Source organism: Epargyreus clarus, unplaced genomic scaffold (genome assembly GCF_041222505.1).
Source record: "Epargyreus clarus isolate Ecla_fem2 unplaced genomic scaffold, WU_Ecla_fem_2.2 ptg000001l, whole genome shotgun sequence".
In the NCBI taxonomy this organism is placed as follows: Eukaryota; Metazoa; Arthropoda; class Insecta; order Lepidoptera; family Hesperiidae; genus Epargyreus; species Epargyreus clarus.
In genome coordinates, this window is record NW_027332209.1 from 3,059,338 (window position 1) to 3,079,751 (window position 20,414).

Sequence of the window (20,414 nt, forward strand, 5' to 3'; positions counted from 1 at the left end):
AATACAAGTCACATTAGGTTTGAATAGAACACTATGTATTCACTTCAACCAAAATATTCATCACCGAGAAAAAGAAATAAAGCGACATTCTCAAAATTCTTCTCGAAAGTGTTTAAAGTCTACTTTAAGTTGTAGTCTGCTAGTCATTTACCCAGACGTACCATCATCAACCCAATCAACGCTGCTGTCTTGGGTCGACGACACTCTGCATCAATGATTTCAAGGGAACCTGTCACATTGTTCGCAAAACGCTTGATTAATAATTTTAATTAATCACAAATTTTAGTTACTAACCCAGAAATAGAATTTGCGATGAAAACGCAATTAGTAGGAGCGATTTGCGTCCATCAATCAAACTTCTACGTACATTGTAAATGCTTTATGACTAATTGCCTTACTGAAACTTCTTGAACTCAAGTTAGTTAATATACATATAATATTATTATATAGTTGTGCGTAGGTTTCATTCTCAAATAAAATCGGATTAGGTAAATGACGCAATAGATGGTCTGACCGCGTCATTTTTGCGCTATTTTGCTTTTTATCTTTTGTAGAAACGATTTTGTGGGTAATATAAAAATAATTGTTAAAATGAAACTTATAAATATTTTTTATACATTCATAAAATTATAATTCATTTTCGAAATGCAAAACAAAAATTACATATTATTTGTATTTAAAACGGTCTTAAAGATCTAAGACAAACTGTGATCCATTTTATTTCTTTTTAAAATTCCAGTATTCATTTGAAAAAGTTTTAAAGTGTATGTATAATAGTATGTTAAAGTATACAATATGTATGACGCCAGTCCTTTACTATGACAATACCATTAAAACAAGTGTAGCAATATTATATTTTTCACACAACTTCATTGTAACATTAGTTTAACACGAGCATCACAATTCCCGATAAAGAGCGATGAATTAATTGTCACTTTCGAATATTCCCATTGGATCATTTTAAAAGCGAAAATTCATGGACTTAAGTGGAATCGTTAATGCATTTATAATTAAATTGCAGTTCCCCGGACATTAATGGCATCGTATTAACAGTATAACGTGAATGTACCTTTTATTGCATCTCATTGTCATTTTATTTAAACGAATTTAGTGTTTAATAATTTTTATCTTTAACTATCTTTAATATGTTTTTAACTTTCTTGTTATTGCGTTTTTACTTAGTTCCTTAAATAAATATAATAGCATTAAACTATTTTCTTTCTTTCTTCGAATAACTTTATGATTTCTTAATATTAACCAACTCTAGATATTTGCGAAAGATATTAAGATTGAAAAAAAAATAGAATAGATCAACATTTGGTCACTGCATAGATGTTTTCAAGTCTCCAAAATTCAAAATTTCAAGTATTGCCGACCAAACCATATCCATAATTGGTCAATGTAAAGTTTTGTACAAACTTCTCTGTCGCCTTCTCAAATGTTTGCTTCGTGCAAATATCGTGGAATTTAAGTTGCAAATCTGTATAAAGTGTGGGTAAAAGTACCTGTTGGTCCATCCCTATTTCAAACAATTTACCTACATGCTAGTTTGTTTGTTTGCACAAAAAATAACGCCGACTAACATGTACGGACCTGTTCCAAAAATTGCATTGAAATTACATAAAGGACAGGTACGTGATGGATATTAGGAACCGAAAAATGCGTAGAAAAAATGATGACTAACCCATCGTAAGAAAAGCAGGTAACACCAACTGTTCTTTTGAATTTACGAGTTTTTGTTTTGGGATTACGTCATTTTGGATACGGTTGACACAAAAAATCTTTTATAAGTAATATTACCTGGTCTGTACTTGAATTTTGAATTATGACTTACTTACCTTTAATAAAACTTTAGGTAATTGAAATGAAATAGAACCATAGTTTATCCATTTGAGTGTTAGTAGTGACTACCGCCACGACATATTTTTTTAGGATGGTAATTGCATAGGAGTAAACAATAATATTTATATCTTTTATGACAACTTCAAAAGTATGGTCTGTAACTGTTAGGTATTATTTAATTAATTGTTAGGTTATTTAGGGCAACAGTAAATCTCTTAAACTATCGTAAAGAACTTACATAATATAAACGCATAAATAAGAAGATAAAGTTGTAACAAAAAATAAATGAATAAAAATAGATAATGAATTTTACCTTTGCGTCGAATTTCCGCAACTCGTCAATAGATGTCGTTACATATTTATGAATCACGGTATCGAAGTTTTCTCAACATCATGCATATATACGCTTGGAGCTAAGACTTTCTGAGCACGCCTGCTCCCCAGGCATGATCATTGATCACCTAGATTGGCGGGAGATCCCCAAACCTGAAAAGAGAAAATATCATATGATAAAATAATAACGTGAAAATATATGACACGAGAGACATTATTTCACTCGGTATCCATAAATGTGGAATTTCTATTTAAAAAAGGAGAGTGCGTACGGAAGATATAAATAATTAATTATTTCATTCTTGTCGCTCCGCCGGGACTTTCGGGACATAATAAGGACAATCCTATTTTACGAATTCCGATTGAGCGTATGGGTTTAAATATTTATTGCGGTGGCATATATTTTATATTATATATTGTGTTCCTTTTTTAAGTATATTTTTGAATTTAATTTTGAAATTATTTTCAGTATTTCATCGGATTTTTTAATGCCTATTTATTCGCTTTTTAGGGTTCCGTACCCAAAGGGTAAAAACGGAACCCTATTACTAAAACTTCGCTGTCTGTCCGTCTGTCACAGGGCGAAACCGTAATAGATAGATACATTATTTTTTTTACAGAGGCAGCATAACGGTGGCAGTTATAATAACAAATACTAAAAATAAAATAAAGTTGAATATTAAAGGGTTTCTCCATATAACAAACCGGTATTTTTCGGCATTTTTCAATCTAATTCTTTAATCGTACTAAGAAGACGGTTGAAATTTTTACAATTATAGCTAGTATTATAATAAATACAAATAAGAACTATAAAACATATTTTAATATAGTTATTGTAATTTTATTGTACGTTGTCTACGTATCGTTGATCATCACCCCAACGCCATCTATTTTTGTATCATATAACTAAATATTGTTGAAAATAATAAACTGAATAAAAATAAGTAAAAAATAATGAATGGTGGTACAGAAGCCTCCATGTGCGAGTTCGACTCGTACTTGGCGAATTATTATTTATATGAAATATATGAAACTTTCTTATTACATAAGCGCAGTTGAATATAATTTGGGATTGCTCGCTTAATTGTGGACTATAAAAGCTCAGTTCCCCGTTTTATATCGTTTTAATTGAGTTATAATTCAGTTATTTGGTCATCACCAAATCACAACCTATAAAAATACGTAACAAAGTAATGGGTACATCTAATTACGAGGTACAACTAAATACTCGCAATGAACCCCAAATAACATTTGACCCCTACCTGAAGTCAGTAAGGGATACTTTGCTACTTCTGAGGATATAGCCAGAATGCCTCGTGCGTGGTTTGTAGTTTAAAAGGTTTAGTAAAGGAGCTTTTCCTTCATAGTTTGAGGACACACAGCGTATAACACTATTGTTATAACTAGAAATACGAGTATATGGGAGTTATGCAACCTCAGCAGATCAAGATTCTTTAGATAAATAATATCCTGGGACCTTACCAAATGAATAGGTAGTACTTACTCTATCATCCGTGCTAACACCGCTAAGCAAATTTAACACTAGCCCTGATTACGCTAATTAATTTGAGCTTAACTTAAAACCTCCGTGGAGATCCCGAATGATACTTACGTATTTAAGATCTTGGGATCACAGTATTTGCCGGGATTTTCTGGAAGGATTTATCCTTTAAGAACCATGTTCTTTGAGAGAATGCTTCGGGAAAACTACAATTTTAGGAAAATGTTTCATTGGTTTCAGAGATCTCAAATCAATTGCTGCTTCAAATGTTCTTCTAAAATAAATAAATTGTTTTCGAATCGCAAAAATAAAAAACTAAATAATATAATCTATCTGAGATAAATGCAATTGGAAACAAAAAATGCCTATAATGTTTTAAAGATTTTTATACTTTTTTATTCTGTTAGTAAAATCCATGTCCCTACACTGTGATCTAAAGTAAACTTATCGTTACAACAAAGCAAGAGTATAATATTTACTCTTTATAATCCTAATGTCGAACCAATATAAATCTCAAGGAATGTGTCTAAAATAGGCACGTAATATTCAAGCACGTAATGATATTATTATCAGTACCTACGCGACCGAACTTGCTCGACGTCTACAATTATTTATATACACAATTTACGAATATGCAATATTGTGATTATAGAAACAATGCTTACAGCGTGACTTGCTTATAATATGTCGTTCGATATCATCATCGTCATCAACCCGTTACTGTCCCACTGCTGGGCACGGGTCTTCTCTCAGAATGAGAAGCATATGGATAGAATATGTCATTATAACAATAAATCTATATTTTTTTTGGAAAATATTATGCAAGTAAAACGTTTTAGATAATTCTGTTAACCCGTTGCCTACAATCCAATGACATAATTATGGTAAATACACATACCTATATATGACTTTATAATATTTTTTTCTTTTCATATTAAGAATTTTAGGAATAATTAACATTGTATCCTTTGCACTCTGAAGCTATTTTGTAAATAATGAAAAGCTTTTTCTAATATCAAAAAAGGTTACGAAAGGTCAGTTATAACAATAGCAAAGATATTTCGTTTCATCTAAAGGAAGCCATGTTGGTAACTAATAGATGAGATTGGTATCGAAAATTATTTGCCAGCAAAATGTCTAGCAGGAGTAAGACTATGAATAGAAGAGTTAAAATTCCATTTATGTGCATATATTTCTTTAATAACATTATAAAGAATCATAGGTCATTAGTGATTTTTTTTAAAACAACCTTTTATTTAAACGCTCTAAATAAAAGAAAAAAATTTAAACCCATATACGTATTTATTACATTACTAGCTGAGCAAACGTTGTGTTGCCATATAAATAAAAAAAAATAAGTGTGAACAACCCTTATCACTTAGGGGTAAGAAATATAGATAGTAGCCGATTCTCAGACCTACTGAATATGCATATAAAATTTGGTGAAAATCTGTAAAGCCGTTTCGGAGGAGTAAGGTAACTAACATTGTGACACGAGAATTTTACATATAAGATACAATTTACATGATGTTGTAATTGTATACAATTACCAGACATTTATTCTCAATACAATTACAGTCGTCTATTTACTTTCAGTTATAAATAGTTATAATACACGTACAATCTACATGTATTATATACTTTATTTATAACAAGAAGCTCCTCAGGGTTCAACCACCTTTAAAATTACAACCAATTTTCATAAATGAACATAGTTTTAGGAGAACAAAGTATAGAATTACTTTACAAACAATAAACTTCTTAATTTGTCTATTCCTTTGTCTGTAAAACAAACAAAATGATCGAACAATGGAAATAGAATTTAAATAAGTCTGATTAAAATTCTAAACTGTATAAAAGTTTAAAAATATCTTCGAATACAGTGCGGAATATCTCCATCAACCCTTTTCTTTTGTCAAAAGGGGACAAGTCTAAAAAAACAAAAGAAAAATCTAAATGTCAATTTCTATTATCTCGTAAATCGTAGGGCTTCGTCGAACCTCTGTTGTAAGCGAATTATTGATCTACCATTTAATGGACGGATTTGCACCGAAAAGGGACAACTAAAAGTGAAGGCGGTAGAACTCTTTGTGGTACGACTCCGGAAGCACCACCGTATATCTACTTGTGCTTTTTTTACGAGGGGGAAACCTTCAAAAGGTACCCCATGCCGTGGGAGCGACACGAAGTTTTGTGGGATTCGTACCGCCCGTTGGCCGTCCTCGGCGTTGCGTAGACGACTCCGGGATCTCCAAAGGAACGCAACCGGAGTCTGGTGTGTACGACGGTATGCGACCACACATACAACCATCCTTCCCGGGGTCGCTGACGGGCGGTTCGAGCCCCCACTCTTGTCGCCCGCAACCCCGGAAGCCCCCTTTTAGTCGCCTCTTACGATAGGCATGAGATACCGTAGTCCTATTCTTCTCTCGAAACTACAGGGACTTTGTACTTATGTCTTGTCAGAACCCACCTGTAGCCGACCTCAAATAGAACAAATAAGAAAGAAATATAAATATTTCCATGTTTATTAGTTACATATGCATTGGCTGCTTTATTAACAACTTTGACATACATTTACTTCGGACATTTTTTATTGTAATACACCCAACGTGTCAATGAAGTGAACAAAGATTTTTGTTTAATTAAGCGTCCGGGTGAATGGTCACAAAATTTTAGTTCGCAATAAGCTAAGAGCAACAATGGTAATGTTCGAATGACTTTGTCCGTTTCGTCCATTTCGTCCGTTTCTTGATTAAGCTGGCATGAAAAAAGGCAAGAAACGACGAGGAAAGTAAGGTCTTAATTAAATAGGACATTTCGGAGGGTTAGAACTTCGTGCTATTATTAGTGACTAGCTTTTGCCTGCGAATTCGCTCGTTTAATTTAAATTCAAATATTTTTTAGCGTTCCATACCCAAAGGATAAAAACGAAACTCTATTGCTAAGCCTCTGCTGTCTATCCGTGTGGCCGTCTGTCCGTGTGTCATAGGGCTCTGTCCCTTGACCGTAACAGATAAATACTTGATTAGTTGTTCGTCGTTAGCAACTGTATCTCGTATATCTGGGCCTAATCTACTAGAAGTTTTATTTTATAAGAACTCGAATCTACACGATGTGCTTATAATTAGAAATACCATATAATTACGAGTTAAAGTACCAGGATTATCGAATACCAGGTACATTATGTACCTTACAGATTTACACAATAATTATGCAATACTTCGTTTCCTTGAATTCATTCGTTTATCTCTTGGAAATAGAAGTAGCAAACGAACTCCTTAGCAGCTTTATCTAGTATTAAGTATTCAGTGCAGCTTATCAGCAGTCTGAAACTGTACTGGATTGCTTCATTTTTAATATTAGAAGATTTTCTTCTTCTTCTATGTTATTACATAGGTTTAGTAAGTTTTGAATAAAGCTTGTACAAATGATTTTTGAAGGTGGTAGAACCCTTTCCGGTTTTACTCCAGCGGCACCACCGCCACACCTATTTCTGCCTCATAACAGCAGTGTTAAACGCTGCTGTGTTTTGGTTTGAAGGTTGGGGTAAGGGAGACATTTTTCCGAGGCGTAGCGGCGCATCTATGACCAACCTCAGGTAGGAATATTTCGTCCTGTCTGGTGTTGATTACAGATGTCCATGGGCAGCAGTAGCTTAACATCGGGTGGACTGCACGCTCGTCTGCTGCTCCTATATTATAAAAAAAACTATGTTAATGTTACGAAAATCCGGGTGCTATCAGGAGTTGGTTAGGTGACCGTTAGTGTTTAAAGTCTATGCGTGCTTTGTTACAATCAGCGGTAACAATCATTAAACTTGGTAGAGGTTTAATGGGCGGTTTACAAAGATACAAGCAGTGATAGCCTGGTGTTTGAAATTCGTCATGCCTGATACTCTTTAAAATATTGTACTATAGTAGAAATCTACCAATGCGCTAGGCCACGTTGATTATGGCTTAAACCTTTCTAACTCTGACAGAAGATCCATGCCATGCCATAACGACGATTACAAACATCTGACACGAATTGACAAATAGCCTGTACCTTTCTTCACCAATCTTCATTGTGACAATGTGTTAGAATGTGCATCAGGTCTTTTCTAATTGCGGAGAAATCCAGCTTCTCAGACGAAAAGACTAAACATCAGATACCGAGAAAAGCAAAATCCCCTTCAGCGAAATAATATTCCTATCTCATACACAAAATATAAGTTACAAAAATCTAGTAACAAAGAACGTAACTTCTAGATGACTTCCGTCCGTTCCCTGATTAAGCCGAGAAAGGCAAGAAACAAAAGATGAAAGCCAGACCGTAATTAAATACGATGCTTCGAAATATCTAGACACATTACGGTAGTGCTTTTTTAAACAAACTGGTTTCTTTTTCGTATCTTGAAAACGAAAAATGTCCTTTAAAATATCAGAATCAGCTCTTCTGCTTGATATGGACCTGGGTTTGCAGACTTGTAGACAGAAAGAAGTTTGTAATACATACTTATAATAATGATATCAAAATGAAAGATGAAATCAGTGTAGTTCGGGAAGGTACAACCGCGACACCAATTTCTCCGATGAGCCACGTGGCGGAACGATCATCACCGGTCTCACGCGCAGAGGGTCCCGGGTTCGATTCCTGACGAAACAGATATCTGAGTGATGAATTTAGATTTCTGTGACTGGGTCTGGGTGTTTGTGTATTTGTTTCTTTAAGTGTCCACAGCACCCACGTTACAGAGAATCCTAGTGTGGGGCTGTGAGTGTAGAAAGCGTGTAGAATGAAGCAGTTTTCACGTTTGGTGGAAGCGTGTTATTGCCGGCTGACTTACATATTAAGCGATCCTTTTAGTCCTCAAAAGTAGCAACGTATCTTTGATCAGCATCAGATAGCACCCCTGCTCTATATGGAGTACATTGCAGATGTCCATGAGCAGCAGTTACCAATTGCTCAGGAGGACTGTATATTCGTCTGCCATTTCATTCTACGTCTATCTATATAGTACAGGTCTATAAGGTTATTTGTGCCACTTTGCTTTTAAAAACCCTGACGAGCATACTTCGTTCAACGACGCTCAAATACACTCCGGTTAATTTAACAGAAAACTTTAGGTAATTTACTTGATTAAATTCTAGGTAGTCAGTCCGTCTGTACTTCAGCTGTTTAATTTATTACTGTTCCCTACACGCTACAAACTAGTGCCTAGTACGTAACAGTTTTGCAAGTTAACTTTTCTGATTAATCATTCAAACTCGCTAACAGATATCATCGCGTTAGTTTTACATAGGTACACGTGTTTTGTGTTTGTTGGCAATTCAGTGGTATAAATTTTATCTTTCCGAGCCATGTGTAAATATGGTCACAGTTACATCTGATTTTTCGAAGGTATACTAAAATGAACAAATATCATTGATACTTATTCTATTGCTTTCAATTTTATTTAACATTTGGACTTCTGCAGACAAAGGCGCAATTAAACAAATCTCTAAGAAAACAAAAAACCCGATTGATTAAAAATAACTAACTGAAAAGGGGAAAATAAGTGTTACAATAATGAAATTATTAATAAATGAAATTATACCTATTGAAATTATACCTATTGAAATAGAAATTAAATCTTATAAGGTACCTACTGTATATACACACGTAATTTTGGTAGGGGTTTCTATATTTCTTGTCCCGCCCTTAGCAGGTTATAATAATTAATTATAGAGACTGCGTCAAAGGTTAATAGAAATGGCGCCATTATTCATTACAATCTATATTGAATCAAGTTGTATTAAAATTGTTTTTAAACAAGACCGTTACCGATAGTTCAAAGCAGCTTTTTACGAAGTTAGTTCGAGTGCTTAAATTTTTATGAGGTAATTAATTTTATTGAAGGAACTTGAAGACCCTAATAACTCATAATGGACACGCACAAAACCAAACAAAGGAAAGAATGAGTCATCAACCTAATAAGGGGGCTTATACCATAACCTTGTCTTTGCTTATCAACTCATAAAACGCTTTTTAGTTCTAGCTTCCATCAAAGTTAATCACATAGTTATTAGGTTTCCATTGGCGATATTCTATTCGTGATCAATAAATCAATTTTATTTACTGTAGCTGGTGTATAAATGTCACCGGTAAAAATCTAATCGGGTTGTGTATTGGGTGCCTTACTTCCCCGCCACACATTAGTCTAAGTGCATGTCTACTCTACTATACGCCGAATATAAAGTGTTAATGACCTAATAAAACATGCATAGAACACGTCTGCTGTAAATTAGCCCTCATGTTATTAAAATTCCAACCTCAGCTAAAACCGTTTCAGTGCCGATAAAATAATCAACGACCATTTTTATACTGCATTCAAGAGCTAATTGCTCATTAACTGGTACTAAGTTTAATGAATCGTTAACAGTGTTAAGCTTCACCGCAATATAAAATGTTTGTTTTCAACCCTCGGCGCTCAAACATAAGTCTTGTTTAAATATTGGTGCATTTAGCAATTTCTCACATGATTCTTTTTGTTGCAGGTACTAAAAACTTCGCAGACATGGAGACCGTCGTTAAATATTTACTTTTAGCTCTCGCTCTGACCTCCGTGCAAATATCCTACACCGAGAGCCGTCTAAATGAAAAACGCAGAGATAAAACCGAAAGGAGATTCCACGCCGCCCAAGCTAAGGACAATATGTGTGAAATAGCAAATAGAGAGTCAAAAGTACACTGCTACTGCGAGAACACCGAAATTAAAACAGCTACGAAAGCCGATTGCTGGGTTTTCAACGGGGGCATTGATGAAACTGACCCGATTTGGTCCACATTCAACTCACAGCCATTTTTAGAACGCCTCACCTTCAACGTGAGATCTGATGGCGCACTTAAATTTGTCCCATTAAACGTCATACATCGCTTAAAAAGGTTACAGAAACTATATATACATTATGCATCGCTAAATAAAATCGAGAAGCGAACGTTCAGTAACATGTCGACGGTGAGGGAGATAACGTTAATGAACAACAAAATAATGGAATTGGACTTCTCTGCGTTCGCGAATCTCCCTTCGCTCGTAAACCTGACTATAAAGGATAATAAAGTGACCGAGATCCAGAGGGACGTTTTCGTCGATTTGCCTAGCCTGAGATATCTCGATTTATCGTTTAACAGTATTAATCTAGCTCACGACGGATGCTTTGAACATCTGAATGTACTGAATGACTTGGTATTGGAAGCGAATTTAATTTCGGTTCTGACTAAAGACACATTCAGAGGACTGGCCAATTTGACTAGATTAGATCTGAGGTCTAACAAGTTGTCAATGATCGGAGACTTGACGTTTACAGAGTTGTGGAATTTGAATGAACTCCTTTTAGATAATAATGAATTGAAATATTTGTCTGAGAGGGCCTTCGATGGGCTCGCATTACTTCAGAAATTGTCTATGACTGGTAACAAATTGCAATCCATCAACGAGGGTCTCTTGGAGGGTGTTAGAGGGCTCGAATTATTGGATTTGAGGAATAACGAAATAGAATTCTTTACTTACGAAACCGTTAAGCCAATTCTCGAAAATTTAAAAATGAAGACCTCCGTCTTATATTTAAGCGGTAAGTTAAACTTAATCTTCGCTAAAGCATTTTACTGAAGTACTTGTTAAATCTCTACAAGGTCAGTTTTGTATAATTGAAATAAGATTTTAAAGACTTGTTTCCAAAAATAAACTGTAATATAAAACTTGAAGGATTAATTATTGTAATGAGAAATTTATCGTGTGTTTCTCGACTATTAAATTCAAATTACTTTTGGGTTTACCTTTTTATGTGAAGTTTTTTGCGAAGCGTTGATTGAAATAAAAATAGGGTAAATATTATTCTCAAATTATAACAAAAGTAAATATTTAAAAATGTTTTATAACAGTAGGGGTTCTAGTAACAAAAACATTCTTATCCTAAACTAATTTAATTCCAATTATCCCGAGCTCCGTTGTAGAGTAAATTACAGTCCTCTGCTCAGCAGTAACACAAAGCCTATTTTTGGCAACGACACCATGTTATTTAGGAGTAAATAACACACTTCCTACATAAGTACACTCATGGGAAGATGAATAACTATATTTTGATCAAACAATGGAGCCCTACGGGTTGGAATCCCCTACAAAGCATCAACGCACCCTGCCTCAGTTAAGTACAATTAATGAGTGTAACAGTCCCCCTTATAGAGTCAACAATAGAGTAATAACACGATTTGGGTACAATGAAATGTGAATTATTAAAAATCAACAAACATTATCGGAGCTATACGACGTTTAGCGTGCGTCACGCGTTTTAAAGTTGTTAGATATGAGTAAAAATTTAACCCCAAGGTACGAATATCGGCGCTGAGCATGTACTAAATTTTAAATGACAAAAATTTAAAGATAGATTTTTTTTTAATAAGCACTTATATGAACCACCATTTGAATCCATTCAAATGGCCATGGGAGTGTCGTTAATATCGATGAACAAAAAACCAATTTAAATAAATAAGTAGTTTAGTAATTCCCCATTCGAACTCTCCAAGAAAGTCAAACAAAAAGATTATTACGAATATCCAAATTCTAGAAACTTAAATTAATATTATAATTGGAAACCCGGAATCTTATCATGACAAACAATTATGTTGACACTGTGTCACGGGCTCATCACTTATCGGTGTCATTGCTTCTATTACACGACACTGTGTCACCAAATTCGTCATTTATCTTCCGTTATATAAAAACGATAGCTGCATCAGCCGCAAGCCGGGGCCGCGTGACGCAACTCACTTCCATTACGTTTGTTCTCATGATAATTCGTTTTGTGACCGACACGCGTGTCAACTCAAATCCCGTAACGGTTTATTAGGTTTTGCTATAAATCTCGTTAAGCTGGGTTTGCGTTTTTATTTTCATATTTTGGAATATTCCACGCGGATTCTTCCTTTATGATTTTATAAGCTTTCACTCATGATTCTGTTTCATTTAGTATATCATGTGATACGTGTGAAACCTTTTGTAATAACGATTTATAAATAGTACATTACAATACGAGGACGAAAAATTTTTTTCTGACAAGTGTGAGTTTGCAGGCCGAGCCGCAGGCGAGGACTGCAATCACACGAGTTAGAAAAACATTTTTCGTCCGCGTGTTGTATAAAATTTTATATTACGGGGTCGGAAATGGGGGTTTTGCGCACGCGAAGCGTGCGTAAAACGTCCATTTACGCACGCCGTGATATAAAATATTTTTCAATTTCATTCAGAAATGTTCCCGTTATTATGTTTATATCATTCTTATGTTTGAAATTATTCTTTCGTGTTTTTATAATATCATCTTACGATTAGTAAAATTCTTCTTTATTTCATTTTTTATATCATCATCAAGGTACACGAGTCTTTACTCTCCCTAAGCTTGTTGAAAACCAAATAAACATCCATCTTGCCTCTTTGACAAAAACAATTTCTGTTCCAGGTAACAAACTAAGCTGCGACTGTCGTTTGAACTGGATACAAATTCTACGAAATGAAACGAAAAGCGAACCGCTCAGATTAGCTCTCGATGAAGTCACTTGCATAATGAATCCAGAAAAGCCCGAAGCTGAAGATAACACAAAACCAACCAGAACAGAATTCGATTTAGCATCCAATAGTGATGTCCAACAAGACAGTGATGATGAAGCGTACGATTCAAATCCATCGTATAAATACGAAGCAACAGTACTTCCAGTGGAACAAGTAGCGCTCGTAGATATTCCAGAGAGTCTACCGTGTCCAGGAGAGCTGATTCAGAAAGGCGAAGACTCCTTGATGCTGTCGTCGAAGGACGAAAGTTATTGGCGGCCCAATTTCAGTTTCAGGATCTTAGCAAACTTATCCTTAGTGCTTACACTAGTGTTAATAAGTGTAGTTCAGTAAAGGAAATCAGTGTGTGGGACATGTATAGTAGGGTGTCCCGTAAATATTTTTTTTCGATTTTCTTAACAGCAGACCCCTCAAAAGTTGCGTAATTAAGCGTAGATTAATAAAAAAATAATAAAAAAATTATAAAACTACATCTTTAGGGCTCTACCGAGCTTCAAAGTTTTGCGAAATTGACATTTTTTGGTGATATTTCGCTGTTCATTATTACTGTTCCTTAACTTAATTTTAAACATTTAATTACTTTATTTTCTATATTGGGTCAATACAAACAAGTCGTTTTGTTTTGCTTACAACAACCCATTACCAGCGACTTCGCATTTGTTAGGATTTAATCAGCAAATCCTCATATTTTCACAAGTTTTTTGTTTTGACCTGCGAGTGTTTTCTTTGTGGCAAAAGCAATTATTATACAATATTTGCTGTTTATACTATGTTAGAACCATACTGAGAACTTGATGATCGGCAGCTACCAACTATATAGGGGCATCCAACTACATTTGCGTGTCATCTGGAGAGCTCTACCTAACTTTGAAGTTTTATAAATTTTACATTTTTACAGACACGCAACAAACATCTATCAACCGTACAAAATTTAGTTTATAATCAATGACAATAACATAAAATAAAAAAGGATTTTCTACCCAGAAATTGTGCTTGATTTTACAACATACCTATCAATAATAAATCCATCTCTATAAGAAGCTATATTTACAGTTCAGGAGGCCTCTGCTACCAGTTATACATTTATTTCTCTTCACGTGTCCTCGTTTTAAATATGTTAAAGAACCAACGTTTATATAACCTGAAGCTCCACACAATATTTTGGTATAAACTCTAGTAAAGAACTTTACTTATTGCGGTTTAAATATCCTAAGTTTAGTGCAACTTTAAGCTTATCTAGTCTTTATTATTATTTGCTATACCAGTAATCGAAAGTAGTCGCTATTATCAAACAACATAGTGAAAAGCATGTTTCCTTCGCATACAAATAAAAACATTTCTTTCGACAATAGAATCGACGATAGAACTCAGATTTTTGTGTTAAAACCAAGAGTAGGTGCGGTGAAATATTTTATGGTTACACATTAGGTTCAAGAAAATATTTCACATGTATTTGAAAACAATTACATAGTTCGTTGCGAATAGTAAATAGTGCTTTACTGCGGTGGCTTATAATTTGCCTGATTTGGCAAAAAATGTAGTTAATGAAGATATAAAGATGAAAATTATCTTTGTGAAACATATCCATTTGAATCAACTGGACGCTGTTGTCTAGACCGGGATAAACGTCCCACTCGAGATGGCTACTTCTTTTAATATAATAGCAACTCATCACTAATGCCATACTGAGATTTTACATCGACTACTTATTATATTATACGTCGTTAAAATATACGCCCGATTTTATTTCTTATCAAGAGAAAGACTTCTTCTTTTAACTTTGGATTTTTACTGAAAAAGCTGAGTTCTGTTATTGATTACTTTATCGAAAGATTTTTTTTCTGTGCATTATTTGTACATTTTCTAGGAGCCGAAGTAGAACCATATTACATTGTATGTACTCTCGATTTTACACAAAAATCTGAGTTCTCTCGAGGTTTCAATGGACGAAAGGAATAATTTTGTGACAACACTTTTGTCAGTACATTGTATGATGATAATGACTACATTAGGGACTTAGTATTGCGAAGAATAATAAAAACGGGTTAAAATTAAAGTGGTACTAAGCGCAGGATATTAAAATGGCAAAGAATCGAGTTCTCTGCTAGTAGATAATATTACAACGAAATAATTGCATGTCTCGAGCGCCAGGTCAAAAAATGGCCGGTTCTTCAACATATTTTTATCAAGGATCTTCAACTCATGTTCTGGCTTAAGAGCTCTGATTTTGTTTATTCGATATTTTCCCTGTCACATGCAATCTACATAAAGATGTAACAGGTAACAGCAGCGTCATAAAGTGTAACTACGACGAAGTTACAATATCGAGCAAAAATACCAAATCTTGGACACAAAAATAAATTTCAATATCAAGTATTTGTCATTAATTATAAGCTCTATATTGTTTTTATCGTTTTATCGTCTTTTTCTATTAATTTTATTACAAAAAAACTTCGTAAACGTGATTTTTTTTATTATTCTAGGTGTCTGTTAAAATGGATTTTTTTAAAACTTCAAGGCTCGGTAGAGCCCTCAAGATGACATGCAATTGTATTTTTTTTACTTTATCCGTAATCTGCGTAAAATTACGCAACTTTTGACACCTCTGCTCATAGTCTAGCTCAAAAAAATTTTTTTTTCATACAAGGACGGGACACCCTAATGTATAGTGACTCTTTAGTATTGAGATTATAAATAAGGGACTTGTTTCTTCACGATCGAGTAACTAGTAAGTAATGAATTAAAAGAAAATATGTGTGTGTGTTCTCAATTATGTAACCAAGAAAGTCAATTCAAATGAATCGACATTTTGTCGCGTAATTTTTTAAACACTGTTTCATGATATCTTGTACTCGTAAGTTATAGTTTATTTTCTATTAAAAGCCATTTCACTCATGTGATTTTTAAATTGTATATTTCTCTGAATATTACATAGTTCTTCGCTCACGTTCGCAATCGTACAAGTCATTTAATAAGTCATATTGGTGTAAGAAAAGCTTATAAAATATTTTCTGGTTTTAGCTTGTTTTATAATGAAAGACTGGTTAAATTTTAATTAAATTATGCTTTAGTAGGTAAATAAGCGTCTGATTACGGTCGCTCTGTGTAAATCGGGGTGAGTCCGACCAGCTTCTGATGTGGTTTGGACGGAAAAAACTACAGAACGCGTAAGAAACAGAAATGTCTGACGCATTTTTATTATACACCTCGATGTTTGTCGGCATTGTTATTATAGACTTTAAATGTAACATTGACATTGCAACTGTAAAAGTATTAACGAATAAAAATATAATCAGGTTGAATTAAATTAAGAACCCTTATGATTTAACAAAGGGGGTTTTAAATATTTCTAGGACTATTACTATGCACATTTCTACAAAACCATTACAGAACTGCACTATCTAAAAATATATTTTTTTGTTTCTCTTTATTAAATCATTCATATGCTAACTATGCCATGCAATCCTTAGAAATACATACAGCAGCGTTTTAAGAAACGCTGCTGTATGTATTTCTGGAAGGCTGGGGCTTTTTTCAGTCCACGGATCCTTAGGAAATTAAGCACAGTTTTCACGGACCCCCTTCATAAAATAGCGAAAAATCGCAATCCCAAATATCATTTTTTTTTACAGGAGAGCCATAACAAAATTTGAAAAACCAATTTATGTATTTTTTCTTTTTTTTATACATTAATAATAGTGTTATACATCATTGGATGCATCTTTTATATTTTTTTCAAAATACCGTGTGCTTAGATCACATTTTTGTAACAAAACTGGTTTGCTGATTTTTCGTTTTGCGGCCCCTTTGCATTTAATGAGCGATTTATGTATGGTCCAGAGATGACACCGCAGACCCCCATACTTATACTCGCGGACCCCTAGGGGTCCGCGGACCACAGGTTGGGAAACGCGGACATACAGCATAAGACTTTTTGTGTTACTTATTTAGTCTGAAATAAAACTGAAAATTGAATCGTTATGAACTATTTCTTCAAAAACCTATTCTGTAATGTAAAATTTTGAATACTTTACATTTAATGACTTTATTCCACCAATACCAACGACTATAATAACAAATATTATTATGTAATCTACTTGGCACGTCTACGTCATTTCTATATGATATGAGGTCTATGGTAACACGATTACGTATCAACTTGTGTGACGTTGCTCTCGGGATTAAGTGTCAGGAGTTGTGCTAATTGTGTTTAAGGTCAAGTGATATAACGTATGGAATTATATTTAACTCCCAAAATTAGTTATTTATTATCTAAGGAGTTTGTTACAGTATTTTTACCTCGTATCTATGCAAATAAAAAGAACAATCCTCTTTTTTATAATAGTAAACAACAATGTAACCCATCTGATGGTAAATGGCCACTGCTGCCCATTTCCATCACTAATGTACCCCAGATAAGATTTGAGACATACCTGAGGTGGGCCACAAATGGCGTTGTTATCTCTGAACACTGGGTTAGGTTTCTAAGTGGTAATGTCTCTTCAAACGAGAACATAATAGCGCTTGACACTCCTGTTATTAGGCAGAAATACATAGGTCTGTGGTTTTTATAAAATACTGCCATACATTGTTTCCTCTACTAAACGAATAAAATAAACGACCATGCAGTCCACACGATGCTAAGTAGCCACTGCCGCCCATAGACATTTCGAGTAAGCCCGAAATAAGATTTGAATAATATCAAACATCTTTGTTTGACGACTTCACTCCACTTCCACACCTTCCACTTTATACCGAACGAAATCAGAATCCTATTCCATAATTATTTTTTTTATAATATAGGAGTAGCAGACGAGTTACCACACCCTTTAAACCGGACCACAGCAGCGCCTAACACTGCTGTTATTAGGTGGAAATAGGTGGTGCCGCCGGAGTCAAACCACAAAGGGTTCTACCACCTTCAAAATTCGTTTATACAAGACTGCTACAGCTGCAATTGCCTTTATTTTTTTAAATTGCAGAACACAACCAATTAGTACTCGTACATGGTTTCAATTTTTAGACTTCCATTTCCAAGAATCATATCAAATGAAAACAAAATCTGTATTGCAATAAAAACGTAAGTTTAACATTCAATCCGAAAAGCTATGTCTATCTGTCTTTGATCTAAGGGTACGCATTAGCACATAGAATGTATAATTTCCATTTCCATACAACGATATGGAATATAGAATGCGCTGATGAATCCATTGTGAAGAACGGTTAGCATTGACGGTTCAGTAAATACTGTTACGATATAAATGGCCGTTTGTTTATTACCTGTATTAGTCTAGTGGTATGAATTTGAAAAATGTGGGAGGTCTGGGATTCAAATCCTGATTGACTGCATGCATTATTAAAAAAAAAAACTTGTAAAAAGTAAAGAAGGCAAAGTTTAAAAAAATCTTAAATATCTGTTCCGTTTTTATTTTTTATTTTCTTTCCTTGTCCCTTTCGAACAACTTTTTGACACATCTGTGTAAGGATAAACTTATAAATACAACAGTAATAATGGACAGCAATACTTATTTCCGTTATACAAGTTATCCTAACTTCGGTAGATATTCACAGGTTTATTTTTGCTCAAAATAAACATAATCATTATTAAAAATGTTTGAACAGAATAATTTTAATAACTTGACTATAAATACCTGTTTAGTATAAAATTAATTGAAATAATTATTATTTAAGGTTTACCTAACCATGTATTTTTAAATATATGTATTGTTTATATTGTATAAAAGTGTATTGCTTTTAGACTGTGTGAAATGTATTATTTTTACATAATAAATGTTTTTTGAAAATAATAAATAATTGAGTAAGAAATTGTAAAATATTGTTAAGGCCAAATGTAAGTATAATAGATTATGGAATAAATAAATTTAAGATTCAATAAAATAAAGTTTTGATGGAAGATAAAATGTTTTTCATTTTAGGACACAACGTTGAAACCGTTCAGTTTCTTAGATGAAAAAAAAGAAAAAAAATATTTTCAATTTTGATGATATTTAATAACTAGTATAATACGATCAGGCAGTCAATCTGATGATAAAGGGTCATTGCCGATCATGATCATTTGAAATTAACTGAATAGAAATCATCATCAACCCATTACTGTCCCACAGCTGGGCACGGGTCTCCTCTCATAATGAAAAGGATAGGCCATAGTCCACCGCGCTGGCAAAGTGCGTATTGGTAGACTTCACATACCTTTGAGATTTCTTTTTTAATAAATCTCTCAGGTACGCAGGTTTCCTCATAATGTTTCCTTCACCGTTTTAGCAAGTGCTAATTAATTTCTAATACGCACATAATTTCGAAAAATCAGAGTGCGTGCCTGGGATTTGAACCTCGGACCCCTCGATCGAGAGGTCGAGTTTCTTAACCACTAGGCTATCACTGCCTATATAGGAATAGAGTTTACCATGTGTTCAGCCAGATATGCGTTGCTACCCTTAGAGACTAAGATAGAGCACGGCAATGACTAACGATGCTTTTAGAAGGCAGAACTTAGTGTGCCGGCGACACTTTTACAGAAAAAGTAGGTAAGGCACTAAATAGTGAATTGCTGGATATCTGTATCCATATCCGCAAATATCCGAGGGAATAGCAAAATCCGTATTCATTACTTTTTTACTGAACTTGACAGATCTTCTTCATTAAATAAGACCGCATGTGTGGAATATTCAGTATCCTTATTTTCGGATCAAGACACTAATGTTCCAAATTCGCGAAAATATATCTTTTATGATCAGGCACTGTATTTTTTTTTTTTATAATTATACCTAAACGATGAGGCAGACGGGCTACCTGATGGAAAGTAGTCACCGTCGCCTATGGACATTTGCAACACCAGGGGAGTCGCCAATGCATCGCCGGCTTTGGAGGAGAGCTCTTTTTACACCTTTTTTGAAGTGCCCCATGTCATAGCGCTCCGGGAATACCTCAGAAGGAAGTTCATTCCACATCTTGCACCGCAAGTATCCGCGAAAATACATTTTTTTATGATCAGGCACATCCTCACTAGTACCGGTACCTTCATAACAACGAGACCGAAACCCGGAATTAAACGCTAAGATAAGAATATAACAGGATAAGTTCTTGCAAACATCTTGGAGCAGTTCTCAAAACCAACAAGTAGCAGTCGCGAATAAT

At 34.3% G+C, this 20,414-nt stretch overlaps 1 protein-coding gene across 1 annotated transcript in view; it reads left to right on the top strand.

The window, feature by feature from the left end:
• LOC140743353 (uncharacterized) overlaps positions 1 to 13,616 on the top strand; it is a 44,353-nt gene extending 30,737 nt beyond the window's left edge. Inside the window, exons 2-3 of the mRNA XM_073074532.1 lie at positions 10,195 to 11,268; positions 13,150 to 13,616. Coding sequence (XP_072930633.1) covers positions 10,215 to 11,268; positions 13,150 to 13,592 — 1,497 coding nt within the window. The 5' untranslated portion in view covers positions 10,195 to 10,214 and the 3' untranslated portion in view covers positions 13,593 to 13,616. The remainder of the gene's footprint in view (positions 1 to 10,194; positions 11,269 to 13,149) is intronic.
• Positions 13,617 to 20,414: the final 6,798 nt, after the last annotated feature.